At 34.6% G+C, this 19,990-nt stretch overlaps 5 protein-coding genes across 5 annotated transcripts in view; 2 read left to right on the forward strand and 3 right to left on the reverse strand.

Moving 5' to 3' along the window:
* Positions 1-19,990, forward strand: part of LOC129789442 (uncharacterized) — an 885,568-nt gene that overhangs the window by 427,159 nt on the left and 438,419 nt on the right. The window lies entirely within an intron of this gene.
* On the forward strand, positions 9,903-13,457 carry LOC129789308 (integrator complex subunit 7). The gene is made up of 5 exons (XM_055826062.1): positions 9,903-10,154; positions 10,219-10,348; positions 10,404-11,593; positions 11,663-13,163; positions 13,232-13,457. The coding sequence occupies exons 1-5, from the start codon at positions 10,061-10,063 to the stop codon at positions 13,281-13,283; spliced, it is 2,967 nt and encodes a 988-aa protein (XP_055682037.1). The 5' UTR covers positions 9,903-10,060; the 3' UTR covers positions 13,284-13,457.
* Positions 13,343-14,096, reverse strand: LOC129789484 (NHP2-like protein 1 homolog). Its single transcript, XM_055826313.1, has 2 exons — positions 13,927-14,096; positions 13,343-13,833 (listed from the first exon to the last, which is right to left on the reverse strand). The coding sequence occupies exons 1-2, from the start codon at positions 13,927-13,929 to the stop codon at positions 13,453-13,455; spliced, it is 384 nt and encodes a 127-aa protein (XP_055682288.1). The 5' UTR covers positions 13,930-14,096; the 3' UTR covers positions 13,343-13,452.
* Positions 14,751-17,119, reverse strand: LOC129789425 (clavesin-1-like). The gene is made up of 3 exons (XM_055826239.1): positions 16,352-17,119; positions 15,252-15,445; positions 14,751-15,164 (listed from the first exon to the last, which is right to left on the reverse strand). The coding sequence occupies exons 1-3, from the start codon at positions 16,788-16,790 to the stop codon at positions 14,853-14,855; spliced, it is 945 nt and encodes a 314-aa protein (XP_055682214.1). The 5' UTR covers positions 16,791-17,119; the 3' UTR covers positions 14,751-14,852.
* LOC129789426 (alpha-tocopherol transfer protein-like) lies at positions 17,115-19,626 on the reverse strand. The gene is made up of 3 exons (XM_055826240.1): positions 19,266-19,626; positions 19,050-19,203; positions 17,115-17,735 (listed from the first exon to the last, which is right to left on the reverse strand). The coding sequence occupies exons 1-3, from the start codon at positions 19,548-19,550 to the stop codon at positions 17,236-17,238; spliced, it is 939 nt and encodes a 312-aa protein (XP_055682215.1). The 5' UTR covers positions 19,551-19,626; the 3' UTR covers positions 17,115-17,235.

Below are 19,990 nucleotides of genomic sequence, written 5' to 3' on the forward strand. Positions count from 1 at the left end.
ATACAGAAAAATCGATTTTTTCCCATTTTCTACCTGTTGAAGGGTCAGATAACGGGATTTTTTTATTTTTAGAATTTCTCGGGGTACCGTATTATTCATCCCCCCTATTAATATACGCCCCCCTTTTATAGCTTAAAATGGTGATTGCTCACACGTGATTGGGGGCTCGGGTTGACTAGTATTGTATAAAAACAGTGCGTTTTAAAAAAAATTAAATTAATATTTAGGGCTACATACCTCTACACCTATTGTTTAAATTGAGCATACAAAATATCGCATGTCAATAATTTTCTCAATATTGATTTTTCATTTTCTCTCTACTCCCTACCCTCCATTTCATAAATTGGCTTTTGCCAACCTTCACACCGGAAAGCGTGAAAGCCCGAGGGGGAATTTTGGGTAAATGAGTTATGTACTTACATATATACAGCATTTTCTTTCTCTGCCACATACAGAAATGAAATTTCCTCTAGATATATACAAAAGAAACTAATAAAATCATAATCGTAATTAGAAAAGTTAATATAAAGTTCGTTCTTTTGCAATTTATTTCAATTGAAAAGTTTCCTTTAATCCTATTTGTGCGGGGTTATAAAACTCAATTATTGAAAAAAAAAAAATGAGTATATTTTTGTTGTTGTCATATCGTATGAACTTTTATGCCACAAAAGTTCAATGACAAATTAAGCCAAATAGACTTCATGGTCTTTTACTTCAAAATACATCTTTTCCTCTTTTTTTCCATTTTTGTCTGTATAAACGTAAGAAGATTCATAAGATATGTAATATGTAGATTTATTCGAAAATATGTAACCATTAAAATGTACATACTAAGAACATGATGATCCATGAAAGATATTACTTTTATATTTTCATTTTATACGCTAAACTCGGGACTATAGGAAATATGTGTCAGTTTTTCAATGAAATGCAGCAAAAAAGGGAAAATAAAAATGTGAAGAAAAATTTTATAGTTTACTTTTAGCATGAAGATGAAGTATCAAATGTGAAGTATCCTTAGAGATGTTGATGCTACAGTAAAAAGAGACACTCTAGTACGAACAGGCCCAAGAGGACGTACTTTTATCTTCACTTTTATGATTCAATCTCTGTCCCTCATTTTGTTAAATATGTAATGCGAAAAATTTAAGAGTACATATGGGGATAATACATATGTACCATTTTCATACTTCCCAATGTACTTTTTCTTCTAAGCTCATCATCTGTCAGTTAAAATGCTCTTGATCTACAGAAAATTCTCACACAGCTAAAAAGCTTCAACTTCTTATGTGCTTGTAAAATTACCATGTAAAAGTGAACAAAAGAGAAAATATAATGATAAAATATTTATCATGTTTTGCTATATAAAGAAGATGATCTTTTGATTCTTTCAAACGTCAATTGTGGTTAAGTGCAGTAAGAGGAACAAAGTGTTTCAAAAGGGGTCGGAGGGGATATGAAGAAAAGACGGGTGAAAAAAAAAACACAAAAGGGAAAATAAAGCGATATAAATTCAGACGGGAAATCGACAGGAAGTGAGGCAGAGTGGTTGGAAATGTACGACAATTTTACTTTGTCACAAGGCACAATCTGCGAACTTTAAGTGCACTGTAGCATTTTCCACTCAATAAAGAACTCCTCACAATGAAATATTAAAACAAAAGCATATTTTGTTTCCATATTGTATTTAAGAAGGTGTACCTATGTATATACATAGCAAAACGAACTCAATATTCCAAAAAGCGATAAAAGAAAGATTGAGAACCTTTCGGCATTTCAATATGTGTGCCACACATTTATGTGAATTCCTCTGTAGTATACCACACGCAATTAATATCCTTACATATTTGACATTCTTTGAGCGAGTTTTGCGTATTTGAACTTTCCTATTTCCCTTTACCGCATCACAATATTTTATTTCTTTAGATATGTACGTGTAAAATCTTATTATACTTTTAGAAACTTCAGCAAGCTTAAAGAAACTTGAGTAGAAATAATTAAAAATGTTTTTGAAAAAAAAAAAATTTAGTCATCATCTGCGAAAGAACCTCCTGTATTATATGTATTGCTTATACAGTTAATAATGGTTAAATTTCCGGTATCGCGGAAGTCCCAATTGTAAAGCGAAGCACCAATGTATGAAAAATGAAAAAAAAAAAATGTCGAAAAATTATTGTGAACGTTATCAAGTTCACGGCTTCTATAAAATAAGGAGATCAATCATTTTTTTTTCTCATATACATATATGTACCTCATTCATTTAATTCTCATTGGCTCAGCCACACTCAGCACACCCTGCCTGAACATTATGTTGAGAAAATATCATCTACATAGGAAATAATGTAAAAGACATTGGAAAACTGACTGCTAATTTGTAATCAGCGCATGGCAATTAACTTTTAATGCTCATAAACCGTTGTTTTTTTTACAAAGAAAATGCCTTAAAATATTGCTTTCACAAATCACTAAAACTGATTTTTTGATAATAAAAAAAAGAGTTCGTTTAATGAAAAAAAGTAAAATGTCGCGAATGTCTTGAGGAGGTTTCGGCTTATAAAAATGTAAAATTATCTACGAATAATAAAAGAAGTTGTATATAAAGTATTTTTTTTTAACAGAGTGTTCAAATTGTTTGGTTGTCTCTGATTGTTATACTTCTTTCTTTTGTAGCATTCATGATAAATTAGTAACAAAAACACCTCACATAAACTACCAGGGACACACATGTTTGCCCCGTTCAAATGTTAGTGCGAGTATGTTGTTAAAACCAGAGGGCAAGTATGTATAGAATTTTATCATGATTTTCTTTTGCTCCATAAAAATGTATAACAGCATTGCACGAAGCGTGATGGGGTGGATTTAAGTGTGACAATTTTGCAAGATAAACTTGTGCAAGTATATTGTGATGGGGTGGAAAAGTGTATATGTTGTGTTAAGGTAGAAAGAGAGTCTCTTAATTAAATTACAACGGAAGTTTGGCACGAACCGACGCCACTGGTGGTCTAATTACAAGTTCCTTCATTCATGAAATAATCTCTAGGTTCACCTCATGGCCAGTGACTTCACATTCGGGTCTCACAAACTCAAAACGGACGAGGATATTTCACACACCGAAAGAATATTAATTCATGACAGATGAGATCGGGTATGTGTACCAAGACTCAACACAGCCTTATTATAAATTTAGATTGAAATTTATGATTTTCTCCCCAAAACATCCACACACATTCACGCACTTTTACTAAAGAATTATGTATTCACATGGCGACAGTGAGCAAGGTGGAGTTAAAAAAAAAACGTTTGTAACATTCCTATAGTCCTCACACATCTTTTTTTCGCATGATACTGTATGTTGAAGGTTTTTTATTTAAGAATATTTTTTGTAAAATAAATATGTATACCTACATACAGGTTCTTCTTTACTGAACAAATGCTGCGGTATTTTGAAACTTTACTAAATTCATATATACATAATTTAACACTGCACTCTAAACTTATGTATACAGTTCACATTACATGAGTTTATTCTTTGAAAGTTCATTGCAAATTGCCACAAAGACTTCTTCACGTGCATGCGAAATTCAAATTAATTCGGATTCCATTGGAAATTGGTTCAAAGTCTACATATAATTAAAATTAAAAGAAATTTCGCTTTGCAAAATGATGTATAGAGAAACCACTTTCACGTACCTCCGTAGCTACTTCGTGACTACTGAGCATCACTCAAAGCCGTTCTATTTTCAGCAGCATCCCGACTCTCGACGTCGGCGTCGAAGATACCAACATATACAATTCTCTCTCATTCTCTCCAAATCCAGTGTAAATTTTGGGAGAAATGAGAGGAATGAGCATAGGATATAGGAGAATTTGAGAATTTTGAGAGACGCAGAAATGCCAATTTTCCGTTTGCTATGAGTCAGAGAATTTTCCATGCTCTCAGAGGCGCCTTCTGGGAGATGAAATCTTATAGTACGAAAAACTGTAAATCTTTAATTTTCATCGCTGAAAGAATGTACGTACATTTTTGCAATATCTCTCAAATCCTTGTACAAATTTACTAAATTATGCACCAAAAGATGCCATATAAATTTGTTTTGTTGGGAAATCAACACGAAAAACAGCAAACTCTCATCCATATGCCATCAAGGAAAATGTTTTATTTTTCGGTAAAAAAAAAAACATTTCAATTGCTTTTTTTTGCAAGAGTTGCATTTTCATGCTACAACTATACAAAGTTATGTGTTAAACCTCCAAAATGGAAGTAAAAAACAGTCTTGAGACAATCATAGCCCTTAAGATTGAGGTAAAAACAAAGAATCACAGCTAGAAAGGGTTTGATAAAAACGACCGATTAGAGTCAACAGCCCACGGCAACACTTAATCATCTGTCAGCTTTCGTGCCCACACACAATGGAAAGCTCCTACAGCTTTCATTCTTTATATACTCGTTGTCATTGCATTACTACACGGAGAAAAAATAACTACTAATACTAGCTGGAAACTCTTGCTATGCCAACAGTTTGGCGTCAGAATTGTTACATTGTTGGCAGAGCTGAAGTTTGCTTCTAACTCAACTACAAACTGGCTATGTCACCAATGAGTCAGAAGGAAATGGCGTATATGCACACACATTTTGTCTCATTCGTTTAGATTTTTGTATGCTATAATTGGAGAAAAAGAGACATCTATATCTTTAAAATTATATATCTCATCTTTTCACAAGTCGGCAAAGCCGTCGACTGAAGTAGCATGTCACGCATCTGCACAAGATTTATAAAGCAAATACGAGACAAGGTTGCGCAGTCGACGAAAAGCCACAGTGACAAATGTGTGAGAAGAGCAGAAAATCTCATTTGATTCTACAGGAATTTCTAGTTGGCACAGCTGAAGTCTCCGGCTAGTGCAAATGGACAGTGGCGGGTACAATAACATTATAACTTGCTATTGTAACAAGTACTGAATTTTTGCGCCGCCTCAACTTTTTTCTTTCCGTGTACGTTAACAGAAAAATATTCATCATTGTTCCCTATATGTTGCATCAAGAGAGTTTAAAAGTTTATGCTCAATATATTTGAAAAGGAATGGTTAATATTTCTTCAGTGTTCCACTTAAGTGGACAGCTTAAACTCATCAAGCAATATAGCAAGATAAGGCAGCAACAGATTTAATCCTTTTGAGTTGATTTGAGTCAGGCTCCTCTTCTTACATTGCAAAATTTTATCTCAATGTGTAAAATCTGTAAAATGCGAAATTAATTTTAAACAGTATGTAAACTACATGAAGAAGAAATTATTAGGTGATAGTAGTTTTCCCATAAACTTATAAGTATATTAGAATGGAAACCCATTTCGTAATTTTGTATAGCATTATTTTATCTATCCGATAGAAAGTACTATCCGTGAAAAATTTTCATAATGTTATAACGTTTTATTACAATTACATGTGATTTAAGTGAAGATTGTATACCGATTCTACCTAATTTTTGAAAGAAGAATTAAGGAATAGCTCAAAATATCCCTTTTTCACAACGAGATAGAGTAATCCGAGCAACACTGAAGATAGATTGTGTAAGCCAAGAAATTTTCTTTAGTGACCATTTTACTTTATTTTGTTGGAAAATATGAATTTTTGAGCGTTTTTTCTAAATCTTTATCAGAGTTTAGCCAATTCAGTCGCTATTCACATATCGCAAAAATCAGAGCTTCGTAAGCATCAGCAGAAATACCATTCAAAGTTTGTATGAGTAGAACGATTAAGATCATGAATATAATGTATTCAGATTAAGATTAAGCTCATTGAGGGAGGGATACATATATGTATGTAGATGTAAGTACTACCTACTATGTTTACGAATTTTGATTTTATCAAAAAAATTCAAATCAAAAATTGCCAGAATTTCAATCGACATGAAATGGTATTTCAGCAATATCACTCGTACGTAATACAATAATACAATCACAAATTGAATATGCAATGCGAGCAGAAGTCATCTGATAAAATTGCTGAAGATGTTGTTGGGTATATGAAAAAACCGAAAAACTGCTTCTGCTTTTCGTTCGTGAGGGAAATTTTTTCTTCGATAACATTCTACGCCACGTGTTGCGACGTGTAAAGTCTTATTTACTGTAAATCGCTTTTTTTATTTTTCTACTAATACTTTGGGGATATCTAAAATTGTCTTTTTTGCCATTTCAAAATGCCAAATGGCACGCGTTATCAGGTGTACAAGACAATGTAAAGAAAGTTCTTGAGATTTCCCGGGAGGTTTATATAGCTTGATGGTGTTCTTTAAAACTTTCTCAACGGCCCTTAAAAACAGCTCATACGGAATTGGCGGGTATGTGGTTACATGTTGTATGTATGTATATGGTTAAAGCTGTATACAAGTTTTGGTACCGGAATGAAAGAAAATGAAATATTGTGGGAGTCCTGTATTTCGCTTCCGATAGATTAATTTTATACAATATCACTATTTCCACTCCACGTTTGTTTAAATGAAGGGAATAAATTTTATTAAAATAAAAAAAAAGTTGCAAATATAATTCATTTAATTTTAATACCTACATATTTGACTATATATCGACACGCCCGAAGATTATGAACCATACTCCTATGTTAAAATATAGGAATATGGTTCATAATCTTCGGGCACGTCGATATGGATCCTGATAAAGCTCTGTAACGATTAAAAATAAAAAAGAAGAATAATTATTACAGGTAATTAGTAAATAATACTAAAACATGATCTATCTTGATAAATGTAAATTTTATGTTAGAGCTGTTTACTTTTAGCGTTCGAGTTTCCAAAAATTTACTTTTCGCACGTATTACATACAAGGTGATGAAGCTTCAGTTTTCATGCGACAACCCCTTCAAACTGTGTATAATTTTAGCACGAAATAAAATATAATGTGTGAAATGATGGACTGAACATCAATATACTTTCACGGCTTGAGCACTAAATGTTGTACATGTGTATCCAGCATATCCATGTACCATCATATTACATATAAAAGTATGTAGGTACGTACGGATACATTTATATCATGATACCTACATTCCATTTTAATTTAATATTTTGTGATTTAACATTATATTACTTCTACCGCATAATAACTTTTCAGACCAAGAAGAATCTTGCAAGTATGTACCTCAGTCAGTAGGGGCATGAGGACATCAATTCAGTGTAGCAGGTGTGTCCTCCATGCGCGCGGTTTCCCCTCAACTTGTACATACAAGCGAATGAATAAAAATCTGCATCAATTTGCCTTTATCAATTTTTGATGGGTAAAATATGTGTATATATATAACTTTCTTAGCTAAGGGACAGAATTTGAAAATTATGTAAAAAGAAAAACATACCAGGAAGTCCACGGTGTGAATGATATATACGTAAAAATGTCTACATTATATAGACACTAAGCGAGTGGAAGTGCCCTCTCTCTCTCTGCGGAAATGCGAGACTTTTCTTCCTGTTTCAGAACGCCATGGTGCAAATCAGAATGTGGAGTAAAAAATAACACAACGACTGTACATCTTTTTCGTTTCTCGTTCGAAATTAAATTATATTACCTCACCGTATATTTGCTTCCCATTTTATTATTCAATTTATTCCTCCTGTACCTACTCGAAAAGCGCCACCCTCCTCTGTTGCTTTTACCCCCAAGACATAATACCATCTGCCTGTGGACCATAAACGGATGAGAGTGGGAAATTGTAAAAGTTTTAATTCGTAAAATAAATACTTCCCCTCATGCGTATCACGATTCACACATGGATAAATTCCACATGGACTGTTCCTCACGCACGATCCTCGCATTGTGTCGGAAGTTTATGAGTGGTTTATTTTGCAATGTGGTAAAATCTGCACAGAAGATATAATAAAGTAGACAGAGCGACCCAATTTGTACCGCCGTGAAGTGGTAATGAGGTGTAATTAGTAATAAAATTAATAAGCGTGTCGCTTATTTATCCTGCGTGTAACTTCTTGAGAATAGGTGAAGTGAGATGAAATGAGATATATGTGAAAGATGCTGTACGTACGAGTGTTACACTAAGGATGTACTTCCTCGCTACATTTCACTTCTGACAGGTTGATTCCTGGGTTGATGTGCGTACATTTATTTCCTAAAATGTTCTTCAACATTAACGCCATATTAACAATAAAGGATTCTCATTCATATTAATTTTGAAAAAAAAAAAGTATTCTGTAAGGTTTTTTTTTTTAAATCCTCTTCTACCATGCTTCTTCATAGTCTGAAGGATCTCCGAAAGATACGGGACGATATAGCATAAATATTCTATTTTAGGTATACCTTTTATAATCTTTTCTATATATACTAGGTGGCGCATAAGTTAATGCATGATTTTGCATGTAAAGCAGCCTTAAATCATGCATTAACTTATGCGCCACTGTATAGAAATAATTTTCATTCACTTTTTCCACTTCTTACATTTTATTGTTTTTTAAGCATTGTTTGAACCTTTTCAATTTTTACAATTCACTGCACTACTCCCACTACCTCCGCACCCTACCATATTAAAGCTTCTTTATGAAATATTCATATTTTGCCTATTAAATTAAATTTTAAAGAATTGAAGTCAGGGGGGTAAAATAACTCATTTTCAGTAAAGTCTCTCCTGCCTTTCTCGAAAACACCCCTTTGTATCAACCGCACATGAGGAATCTGTGACTTTCATTGAAGTTCATTGAATGGGTTCATTTAATTTAGAAAATTATATTATTTTAGGTCGTCACGGGGCACTGCACTCTGGCACTTTAAGGGTTAAAATTCAAGATACAGAAATCTGTTAACTTTTCTATCTTTTCTATATAATAAATAAAGGATTTCGTGTCTGTACAGCTATGCTTTTCGATGCAATTTTGTACAGAGTTTCCTGATACCAGGCGATTGTCACCAACGATATTCATTTCCCCCAGAGCCCCCCTTCATAGCGCCCCCATATAATTTTCATGCTTTTTTGATTACCTTTTGAATTTGGCGCCCTTTTTGGTACATTTTGTTGAGGAGAAAATGAGACGGATGCATTTTACTGCTATCCGTCTCCCTCACACTTTCACTTTTTTGCAATTTTCTCGCGTTTTCCGCCGAATTTTCCGGGGAAATTGTGTTTTTTGTGACCAGGAAAACACTTTTGAATTTTTCACATCAAAATTTCCAAAAGTCACGAAAATCCATTTCCGGGAAAAAAAGTGCGTGTAAAATCCCCAACCGTCAAAATTACGAATGTTTAAATCCAACCGTCAAAATTTATTCGAGACCCAAATTCCGCACACAGTGGCTCTCAGGGGGCTCCGGAGCACCCGTAAGCGTCACAGGAGCCCCAAAAACGTGTTTAGTGAGAAAAAATGGCCGAAAAAACAAAGAAATCACGAATTTTGTCGAAATGCAAAAAAAAGTTCGTTAAAGTTCAAATTTTATTATTTGTACCAGACACGTTATATGGCGCTGTTTAGTTTGTATAAGAGAAAATGAGACAGTGCACGTCACTGATACTGTCTCCCTCCCACGGAAGGTTTTTCGCAATTTTCACGCGTTTTCCGCCGAATTTCCCAGCGAAATTACCTTTTTTGTGACCAGGAAGCGACGCCGCGTCGATTGGCGTCCCCAGTTCAAAACTCTCAAAATCCGCGCCAGAAAAAGTCGTGCAAATTCCACAAAAAAATCCGGAGAGTTGCGCTTCCAAATTTTTACTGAACGTACTTTGGGCCCCCCTGAGCCACCCGCCAACTTTTGGTGCCCCTAAAATGAGATTTTCCCGGAAAAATAAATATTTTAAAATTTTTCCGCACAAGTTCCACACAAACATGCGCATGTGTGGTAAATTCCACACGTACACCATAAAACGCAGAGCGAGACGAAGATATTTTTGCTCATGCCATCTCGTTTCAAATTCGTGTAGCAAATTGCAACCAACTTCATCGTTGTTTTCCGGTGTTTTTTTTGGTTAAACTAAAAATAATTTTTGCAATTCGTGCAAAAAAATCGTGTTTTGACTGAATTTGAAAAGAAAACAATCCTAAAAACCCTTTTGCGAAATGTCTAATCCACTTGGAATTCGCGTGAACAATGAGAGTTTCCTGAATGAAAATGAGCAAGATGCTAATTCTTCAATGACTGAATTAGATAAAGGTTTGTTTACATTTATTTTCTCAATAAAAGTAAATTTTATCTAATTTGCATTTATTTTCTAAAGGATTGAGATCAACTAAAGTTGGGGAACAATGTGAGGCTATTGTGAGATTCCCCAAACTGTTCGAGAAGTATCCATTTCCCATTCTAATTAATTCGTCGTTCCTAAAGTTGGCGGAGTTTTTCCAAAATGGGTAAGTTTTAGTTCTAAAATAATTTACTTTTAAGCTTAATTAAAAAACATTTCAGGTCAAATTTACTGCGACTCTGGGTGCTCCGTGTGTGCCAGCAAAGCGAGAAGCATCTGGACAAGATTCTCAGTGTGGATGAATTTGTGAAGAGAATCTTCTATGTGACACATTCAAATAATCCCATCGAGAGAGCACTGGCCATAAGAACTCTGGGTGCTGTTGCTAGAATCATTCCGGAAAAGCAGCAGGTACATCATGCGATACGTCAAGCTCTGGACAGTCACGATATGGTGGAAGTTGAGGCTGCAATCTATGCTAGTGTTCAATTTGCTGCACAATCAAAGACTTTTGCCATCAGCATGTGCTCGAAAGTGGCCACAATGATTGAGTCCCTGAATACGCCGATAAATATGAAGCTGCAACTTATACCAGTGCTAAGGCACATGCACCACGATGCAAATACAGCAGCACTCGTGAAGACACTCTGTATCAATTTGCTCCCAAAATATCCATCGGAGAACTTTGTGGTGGTTATTTTGGATTCCCTATCGAAGTTGTCGTGCCAAACGCTAGTTGACATCCCAGATCAGGTGAATGTGCTGCTTGGATACCTTTCGGATCCACGACGGAAGGTGCGCTACCAAGTGCTGCACTCTCTACAGTGTCTAGCTGAGATTGGAGCTCATTTGTGGCCCAGTGGCACTGTACGGGATCTCTTGACCATTGCCAGAGCATGTGAGGATGATGGAAATGAGCAAAGTCTTATTCTAGCTGTTGTTTTAACTCTCACTCGATGCCCGATCACCTGTCACTCACTGTTGTCGGAAGAGCAGCAGTTAGTGCATAATTTGTGCTCCGGATGTCTCATGTTGGAACATCATAGTGCCAGTGCAAGGGCCCTTGCTATTTTAACAAGTCTCATTAATTACTGCCACGCTGAGCATACAGTTCCACCTGCTTCATACATGAATCTTATAAATCTCCACCTTGAGAGTCTCATTGTAACATCTCTACCGCAAGAAAAACTTACCAAGGAATTCTCACAATACCTCAAATGTGGTGTACTACTTTCAGAGAATGATCCCGAGTTTGGAGAAACTTTTGTCGATCTCATGGGCAGTTTGCTGCTAGATCAGTTTGTATACTGTGAAAAACACACTGTGCTCATTTGTGAGACATTTGCTGCCATATGCTCCCAGTTCTCTACTAACAAATTCCCCGCTTTAGTTCAACCGTACACACCATCAGGTAGAGCCATTGTAGTTATAAAAAAATGGAATGTTTTATTATTATTTTTTTTTTAAATTTAATTTCCAGGTATAGGCGAGGAGCGTATGGACGTTGACGAAGGACATGAAGCGAAGAATCCCATTCATAGCCTTCTTCCTGACATTTTGCGTAAGCTTGTCTTCCTTGTGGACAAAGGACAAGCTGAGAAGAATGTTCAGTTTATTGAGTTAATGTGTGCGGTGTGTCTACAATCGCATCTTGGAGCTGCTATTCCGGAGAACGTCTTCAATGCAATGGAGAGAGTAGTAGGTGCCATTAACTGCTGGTCACAGTATCGCATTGCAAGATCAGCCTCACGGTACGGCCATCACTTTTTCTCAGCAAAGATCTATGCCAAACTAGCAGGTGTAGTGTCCCTTGAGAAGTTGCACTTCTTCCTCATTGCTTTATCACAAATCTCAAAGGCTGAGTGCGTCCTCATGTATGGCAGAGAATTCGAAGATATTGCAAAGAAGTACAGTACATTGAACACGGAGGAGTATTTGCCTCTGTCACAGCGACTGGAAAAGGCAATTGCTCTATACTGGAAAGCTCTGGCCACACTCAAGGCAAGCTCATCGCCCAATCACCCAATGACATTCCAATCGGAGTTTATTCGTCTTCGAGGTCAATTTCTTGAGGCTCTCTTTACCGCAGTTATCACGAAGAATACGCAATTGATCACTCTACCACCTGCCATTGCACAAAGTTTGGCTCAAAATTCCCGAGATCATTTGCAAATGTATGGTCATGTTACCAATCAACTGAGGAAGACTGTGAAGACATTTAAAGTATGCGAAGATTCTTACGCCAAACTCTACAAATCTGCATTTGATGCAGATCCGTGTACATTGCAATATCTGCAGTTGGCACAATTTCTTTGCAGCGTGTTGGGAAATTCTGTGGAGGCAGTTTGTTTCGTTTCACCATCAGATTCTCCAAATCAACCCACTGAGGGTGTCTACCCCGAGACTCGACTCTTCCTCCATGGATGCCAACGGATTATCAAAGAAATGCAGAAACTTCCTAAAGAAAGTGGCAACAAGAAGTCCATAACGACGGAACATACACAAGTGCTCCTCAATCAAATTGAAATGGCCATGAGTATGCCACTATGCATTCCTCGGTTCTTCTTTCAAGTTCTCCAAAATACATCTATCAAGCTCTCTGTGCTTCCACAACCAAGGGCAGCAGGAGAACCAGTTAATTTGCAAACAAACAGCAGTCTCGTGGTAAAAGTTGAAGGTGTCATTCAACACAGTGGAACTAAGCCTAGTATGTTTCGTTCAATTGATTCTGTGCAACTTACTTTGGTTGCTCAGCTGCACTCTCAGCGCCCCAATGAGATGAAGCCACAGAATGATATTACAATGACGCAAACTGTGAAGCCGCATAGGGATTTTCTTTCCGGGAGTTTCTTATTGCAACTCAATAACATCCAGACAACTTCAATGGGAACACCAATATCAGTTGGTGGCCAATGGCAAGTAACCGTTGAAGCGTGTGTTATAGATAAATCAGGAGCTCTTTGGAATACTGGACCTAAGAGGTAAGACCTTTAACGTTTCCTTATCGCCCTGACTTAAAATCGAGAACTTATTTAAACTGTTATTTCAGCACTCTTTTGGTACGAGTTCCAGATGATCAGAACAAGAGAATATACTTCTAAACAAAAGATTGCAGAAAACTTAAGCTGAATTAAAATTTGAAGTTCTCCAAAAAGAAAAGTTGAAGCCTCAAAAATAAAATTTCTTTACATAAATGGTATGACAAAAAAAGTTACATTTTATATTTCTTTCGTAAATATTGTTATTGATTCAGTAAAACTTATCATACCACTAAACAAGAAGCCTTTCGATCTCCTGCTGAATGCTTGTAATTTGTGATTTCAGCTGTGACCCTTCGTTCACTGTGACAGAGGCCGCAACAATTGGTCGGGATACCCCACAGGCACGTCCAAGTGCCTGTTTCGAGCGCAGAAATACATATGGAACGTTCTTGTCCTCGCAAAGGAGTGGCAAATGAAGTAAAATTTCCAGCGGTTGAGCATCTGCAGCCATCACGATGAATTCTGCGATGCCCCGGTTGAGAGTCTTTGTGGCTTCATTTGCACCCTTCCGGAGCTGTTTGTAGTTCAGCGCCTGCTGCAGGAGGTTCATGATCTTCGAAGTGAGTGCTGGATCAGCCAGGGGGTAAGCTTTTGGATTCACATCGTCTGTCTGGATAAATACAAAAATGTTTACGTTTAGATTCCCAATGTTTTTTTGAGGTTAGGTTTGATTTTTTAAACTTTTTCTCCCTCTTTTACTTACCATTTTGGAATTATTTCTTTTATTTCACTTTAGAGATTAACAACAGTTTGCAAACAAATTACTTTTATTGTTTTATTTCTCGAAAAAACTGCGAAAAAGCGAAATAAAAACACGCGGAATAGTGGTTCACGCCGCTGCGGGTATGGTATGGTATGGTTATGTTGATGTACCCAATAAAGAATGGTTTATTATGGTTAGACAAGGGTTAGGAACAGTGACGGACAATTCCATGTGATTCTTATGTTACATGTCTCATGTTTGTCCAATGCTTTTACGTACAAAATTAAATTCTCTCAGAATTTCTTTATATCCTTTGAATTTCCTGCAGGCTTCTGAAAAAAAATCTGAACCTAATTTTTGTTGGGCATTAATTTTTACACGCGAATTTTTTGCAATTTGACTTTTTTGAATTTTCTAACTAAATTAATCAAATTAATGCTAATCGTTGTGACTGAGGTTGCGACATCTTTTTTTCTAAGGCTAGAAAATTAATTTTCATCGGAATTTTTGACGGACACCGCAAGAAAGTTGAGGAAAACTGGAAAAAACCTTTTTTTTTTTCAAAAGACCGTATACGTTACTTTGGGACACACGAAATTTCACGATTACATGAAACATTGAAACATTTTTTTAAAACTTTTTTCACGTTATCACGATTTTTATCAACTGTAAAAAGGGTAAAAAGTTTTAATTTTTTTTTCTCAAAACGACGATATTCTGAGATTAATTAGGGAACATTTTAAGAGAAAAAAATAATCCTACATATTAATCGAATTTTTGGCCAAAGTTATCCGAAAGAGTCAGAAATCGATAAATTCTTCAAATGTTTAAAATAGATTTTATTTAATAGAACATACATCCCTAGGAGAATCTTCAAAATCGAAGATCTTAAAATATATTATTTTATTGTTATTTACATAAATCATTCAAATGTCTTTTTTGTATCCATATGAATTTATGGTGAGAAATTCCTCGTCAAATATTCCCAAAAACTTTTCATATGCTTCAAACATCTCCTCCTGATTGGGGCAATTCGGGGGCTTCAATGTTCCTCCATATGTTGTATAAAGATAATCCGGTGGGATATGTTTGTGAAGAGACGAATAATTCTTGCCATGGAAAAACACTCGATCTCTGAGTTTTTGTTTCAAGAACGGTTTCACCATCTTAAATAACACATCAATTATAAAAGTTTCGTGGATTATGTGGAAAGCCTTGATTCTGATGGGTATAGATTCCTGTATGATTGAGATAAAAAAAAAAATTAAATTATTATATTAAAAAAAATCTCTCATGCTACACACTGTTGTGTCTTCGTGATCTACCTGAATCCATGTAGCAATTATCTTTATAAATGTTGGTGTTATTACTTTTGCTTGCGACACTGAAAACCCAGCCAAATCCAAAATAACTATAGCTCCATTGACTTGCGTGTCAGGTCCTTGAATAGCCGCCTCAACTAGCATAATACACATTTTTAGCAAATCTTGTGGTGTTACTATTTTCGGGTTCCAGGCTTCTAAAATTATAGTTCACAAAAAAAAGTTATTTTAAATTTTTATGGTAATTTTTGGAGTTTTTAAAAAAATGTTATTTTAGTTCTAAATGTGGTTTGACCCTAAAATACTACAGAGAATTTAAAGCTTCTCATATTATCAGCATAACCGGCATAACCCATACTTAAATAACGTAATAAATGGATTTATTTCTGGAAAATGACATGCTTTTTTATGTGAGAGTGGCATAGACTTATATTATATTCTTTCAGTTAGCTAAAATATAATGTATTAAAAAATAGAGTAAAATAGTAAAATAAATTAAAATATTATTTACGAGGCATTAGGGCACCTATATATTTAATTTATGAGTTTGACTCAAGACTTTCGAAACTCAGGTGTTGCAAAAAAAAAATTGCAAAATAAGTTATTGTAAATGAATTTCAACGAAAAAATGCATTTAGTAGGTATCCAAATTGTTTTGCAATAACCATTCATTTAACAACAGATCTAACACTAAGCTAGTGGTTGTATTGCAATATTAGAAAGAAGTGGCCCAATTCGGACCCCTCAGTGTCTTTCATTAAATCTGTATTCTAATATTAAATATTAAAAACAAATTATATATAATGTATCCGATACACTAGTTTGTATAAGGAATTTAATAAATTATTATTATTATTAAAAAAAATTCTTCATAATAGTGGAGACCGTGGTTAATAAAGTCACTCAAGGGTTTAGAAAAAGCTCAAAATATAATATTTCTCAAATAAATAAAGCGAAATGTATAGCTTATTTCATTAGAGAATTTACTGCCCTATAACTCTTTCTCAGATCATTTTGTTCTATCTAGCTAGGAAATATGATATTTTAGGCCCCGCCCTCGCCTATGTATTAAATATTGCATAATATGTACATAAATGTCATACTTCCTGCTTCTATGATGAGAATACGCCTCCCTCGTTGATCGCGATTTGGCATAACTTTAATTATGTCCCCATTAAAAGCTCGCGTAAGTTTAGACGGAAGAAGATTATTGTAAATTACAGAATACTTTTCTTTAAATTCATAATAACACTTTATAAGATCTCTTGCACTCTCGGGATAGAATTTGCATGGACGTAGAAATTTTATTAGCCAAAAATCATTGTGAAAAGGTGTAACAAGGTCACATTCATCCTCAAGTAATTTTCGCAATTGCCAAACTGCTTCCTTGCGTACTTCATCCGTTTCGCGAAGTTCCGTTCGTGCCACCTCTTTCGAGAAATCACTCAATTCTGATTCAAACACCAATTCATAGTTTCCAAATTTAAGTGTCGGTATTTCATCCAAATTAGACAATAGCATGGGGTATTTTTTGTTCGACATGATGGAGTCACACAATAAACAATTAATATTCTATATAACTCAGCCAGGAAGCAAAGTTCAATAGTTGACACTTTTTATTGTCCCGCACAGCTTTTATTTGGCTCGTGGCGAATGAAACACTAATTTATCACAAGAGTTCACCACCAATTGAATGGCAAAAATTTTAAACTAAATATTTCGGCCAGGTAGCAAATTTACCAAATCATCCGTATAATGTGTTTTGGTAGGAAAATATCAGTCGCTGATTGGATGCTTTCCTTCGCCCCATACCCTCACCGAAAATCCATCATCGTGAAGGTCAAAGAAACTTTATGATCTGGCATGTGTTTGAGAGTTTTTGTACCATTTATTTCAAACCAAAACACCTTCAATCACCAATCTGTAGGTAAAATCATTCAATTACCTATGTTACACCAAACCTGTTCATACAGACTATGTATAAAAACTAATTTCTAAATCCATAGGAATTTATCGCTTCAAACTCCTTGTCGGCTTTATCTGTCCATTCACGGTATTCTGCCAAGAGTTCGTCGTGGGTAGGGATTTCGGGGAATTCCAGTGTGCCACCATAATATGTAAAGAGGCATCTTGCTGGAATATGTTTTTGCAGTGATCCAAAATCACTCCCATGGAAATGGATGCGCTTTTTAAAATCTGGCCGAAGTAGAGGTTTTGCCAAATTCCATACAAGATCCACGAATGTGTTTTCATTAATCACATGAAATGCCTTAATCTTAATTGGGATACAATCCTGAATCCACTTGATGCCCATATGGAGAATTTGTGGAGTGAATTTATTTGCACGTGCTAAATTGAATCCCTTAACGTCCACAATTACAACTGTTCCTAGAACCTGAGAATTCGGCTCCAAGCTGGCTGCTTCCATGATGAGGATGCAAACACGAAATAATTCTTTAACGGATACTATTTTATGCTTCCATTTTTCTGGGAAATAAAATAAAAACCATGAAATTAATTTAATTTAATTATGTAGTTTTTATATATACGTTAAGATAATAAAGAATAATTTACATGTTCTTTATTTTTAATTTCATTGAGTTTTAATTAAAAATAAAAATGAATAAAAACACCAATTTCTTCATCTTCTCCATTTTTATGCATTACTTTTTTTTTTCATTAGAATGTTTCATGGATGATTTTGAGAATCAACAGACAATATATGGTTAAAAAACTATTTTTATTCTTTCCAACTATAGAATAAACCAGTCCTTGTTAGATAAGAAATACATGTTTTTTTGGGCATGCAATCATTATATTGACCATCCAATGATAATCTAGGTAAACCATTCTCTTTTTCGAACACTTTAACGAGATTGAAATACATGTAACACAAAAAAAGAGAAGTTTTATGATGGATTGAGTTGGATAAGTAGAAACAAAAAGATGATAAATCATGAACACCATTATTATTGAGTAACATGATGTTCAATATTATGTACATGTTGTACATATATATAAGAAACTCTTTGGGCTACAAAAAGGGAAAGGAAAAAAGATTAAACTGATGTTCATGGTTTATTCTACATATGTAAAAAGCTCCTGAATTAAACTCTTCAAAAGACAAATCATAAAAAAAGGATTTTTGTGAATTTTTTCAAATTGAAAATTGTCTAAAAATCAGTTTAAAATTTCTCAAAAAAATCAACAAAAAAAAACTGAATGTCATATTATGCACATACTTGAGCTAATTATGTAAACAATTTTTTCATTACTCATCATTTTTGTTTTGATTGTACGTTGTACTAAAGCTATTAATGAATCACTTTTGTAGACATAAAACATAAACATATATTACAAAAAATTAACTTGAGATATCTGCAAGAAATAAATTTACTGATTTTTTAAGTTTTTAAATAGCTAAATTACATATTATGCTCATTATAATGTATGTATGTACAGATTGAAACCGACTTATATATTTTTTTGTAAAATTATAGCAATACATATTGCATCACAGAGCTAACAAGCAGCATGTCTACTTGTGTTATTGCTTATGCGGATATTAATAAGATATGAAGAAATATCTTGTCAATAAATGAGTGGAGAAATTTCAATTAGGCCCCCTAAAAGGGACAAGTCAAACGTTTTTGCAAATTGCTTTGTCACAAATGGAAATGATTTCGAAATCCCAATGCTTTTGAAAATTGGTTGTCGGTTGTAATTAAAAGAAAAAGAACAATAATGGAGAAAATTGGAATATTTTTCATGAATATTCATGCTAAAAAATTAAATACTCACTTCCAACTTCAAGAATTAGAATTCTGCGCCCCATGTCATCCTTCTCTGGTGATCCCAAAAATATTTGATGCTCATAGAGACGTGTCATTTTTGATGGTATAAAATCTTTATATATATCACTGTATTTTATCTTAAAGCGATAATATTTTTTTATCTAAAAAAAATATTTTTTATTAAAATTTATATTTTTTTTGTAACGGTTATTATTTTTTTTACCAATTTAAATGTATCAGGTACATCGTAATCGCGGGCACGTAGAAATTTAATAAGCCAATCCACATTGTCAATTGGAACTACAAGATTTTCCTCTTGTTCCAATAATTTCCTCAATTCCTCAATGCACTTTTGTTTTTTCTCTTCTGTTTCCTTGAGCTCCTCCTCAGCTACGCGTTTCGCAATTGGACACAGGGTTGGATCAAAGTAAAACTCATAGACACCCAAACGACCAGTGGGTAATTCATCGAGATCAGAGAGTAACATAGGATACTTTTTAGAAGCCATAATAGAGATATACTTTCACTTGTACGCAGCAATATTATTTGTTCAATCTTCACTCGTTGGAGGCTCACGGATAACTAAAATGAATGGTTGGTGTGTATCCATCAGTTTTGGAATTTGGGCTAAAATAAAACTTCTTGGACTCCACATGTCAGGTGAACTCACAAAAAATTTGAATGGAACATTAGCATGCTAACATTGGGCACCATAATAATTATATACGTTTATTGATATTCATATGTATGTTTGAGTCTTGATATAGAAGAAACAACAACACACAGATGAAAAATTAAGTTTTTTTCAATCAACAAAAGTTTGTTACCCAAACCATTTGCCTCGTACCCTATGTACCTGATCAAGCAGATACTAAAAGATGTTCACAGTGGAGTAGATTTCTCTTATCAAGATAACTCCTTAACAACATTTAATCGCAATTTGCGTCA

The sequence above is a fragment of the Lutzomyia longipalpis genome, chromosome 2 (assembly GCF_024334085.1).
Source record: "Lutzomyia longipalpis isolate SR_M1_2022 chromosome 2, ASM2433408v1".
Taxonomy (NCBI): Eukaryota; Metazoa; Arthropoda; class Insecta; order Diptera; family Psychodidae; genus Lutzomyia; species Lutzomyia longipalpis.

Bases quoted from the DNA above. Each gene is read 5' to 3' on its own strand.
- LOC129789308 (XM_055826062.1), top strand. From the start codon at position 10,061: ATGTCTAATCCACTTGGAATTCGCGTGAACAATGAGAGTTTCCTGAAT. The intron at 10,155-10,218 runs GTTTGTTTACAT...TATTTTCTAAAG, and splicing joins AATGACTGAATTAGATAAAG to GATTGAGATCAACTAAAGTT. The intron at 11,594-11,662 runs GTAGAGCCATTG...TTTAATTTCCAG, and splicing joins TCAACCGTACACACCATCAG to GTATAGGCGAGGAGCGTATG.
- LOC129789426 (XM_055826240.1), bottom strand. From the start codon at position 19,550: ATGGCTTCTAAAAAGTATCCTATGTTACTCTCTGATCTCGATGAATTA. The intron at 19,204-19,265 runs GTAAAAAAAATA...TATTTTTTTTAG, and splicing joins TACCTGATACATTTAAATTG to ATAAAAAAATATTATCGCTT. The intron at 17,736-19,049 runs GTGAGTATTTAA...TTTATTTCCCAG, and splicing joins TCTAATTCTTGAAGTTGGAA to AAAAATGGAAGCATAAAATA.
- LOC129789425 (XM_055826239.1), bottom strand. From the start codon at position 16,790: ATGTCGAACAAAAAATACCCCATGCTATTGTCTAATTTGGATGAAATA. The intron at 15,446-16,351 runs GTATGACATTTA...CTATAATTTTAG, and splicing joins TCTCATCATAGAAGCAGGAA to AAGCCTGGAACCCGAAAATA. The intron at 15,165-15,251 runs GTAGATCACGAA...TCAATCATACAG, and splicing joins TAATTGCTACATGGATTCAG to GAATCTATACCCATCAGAAT.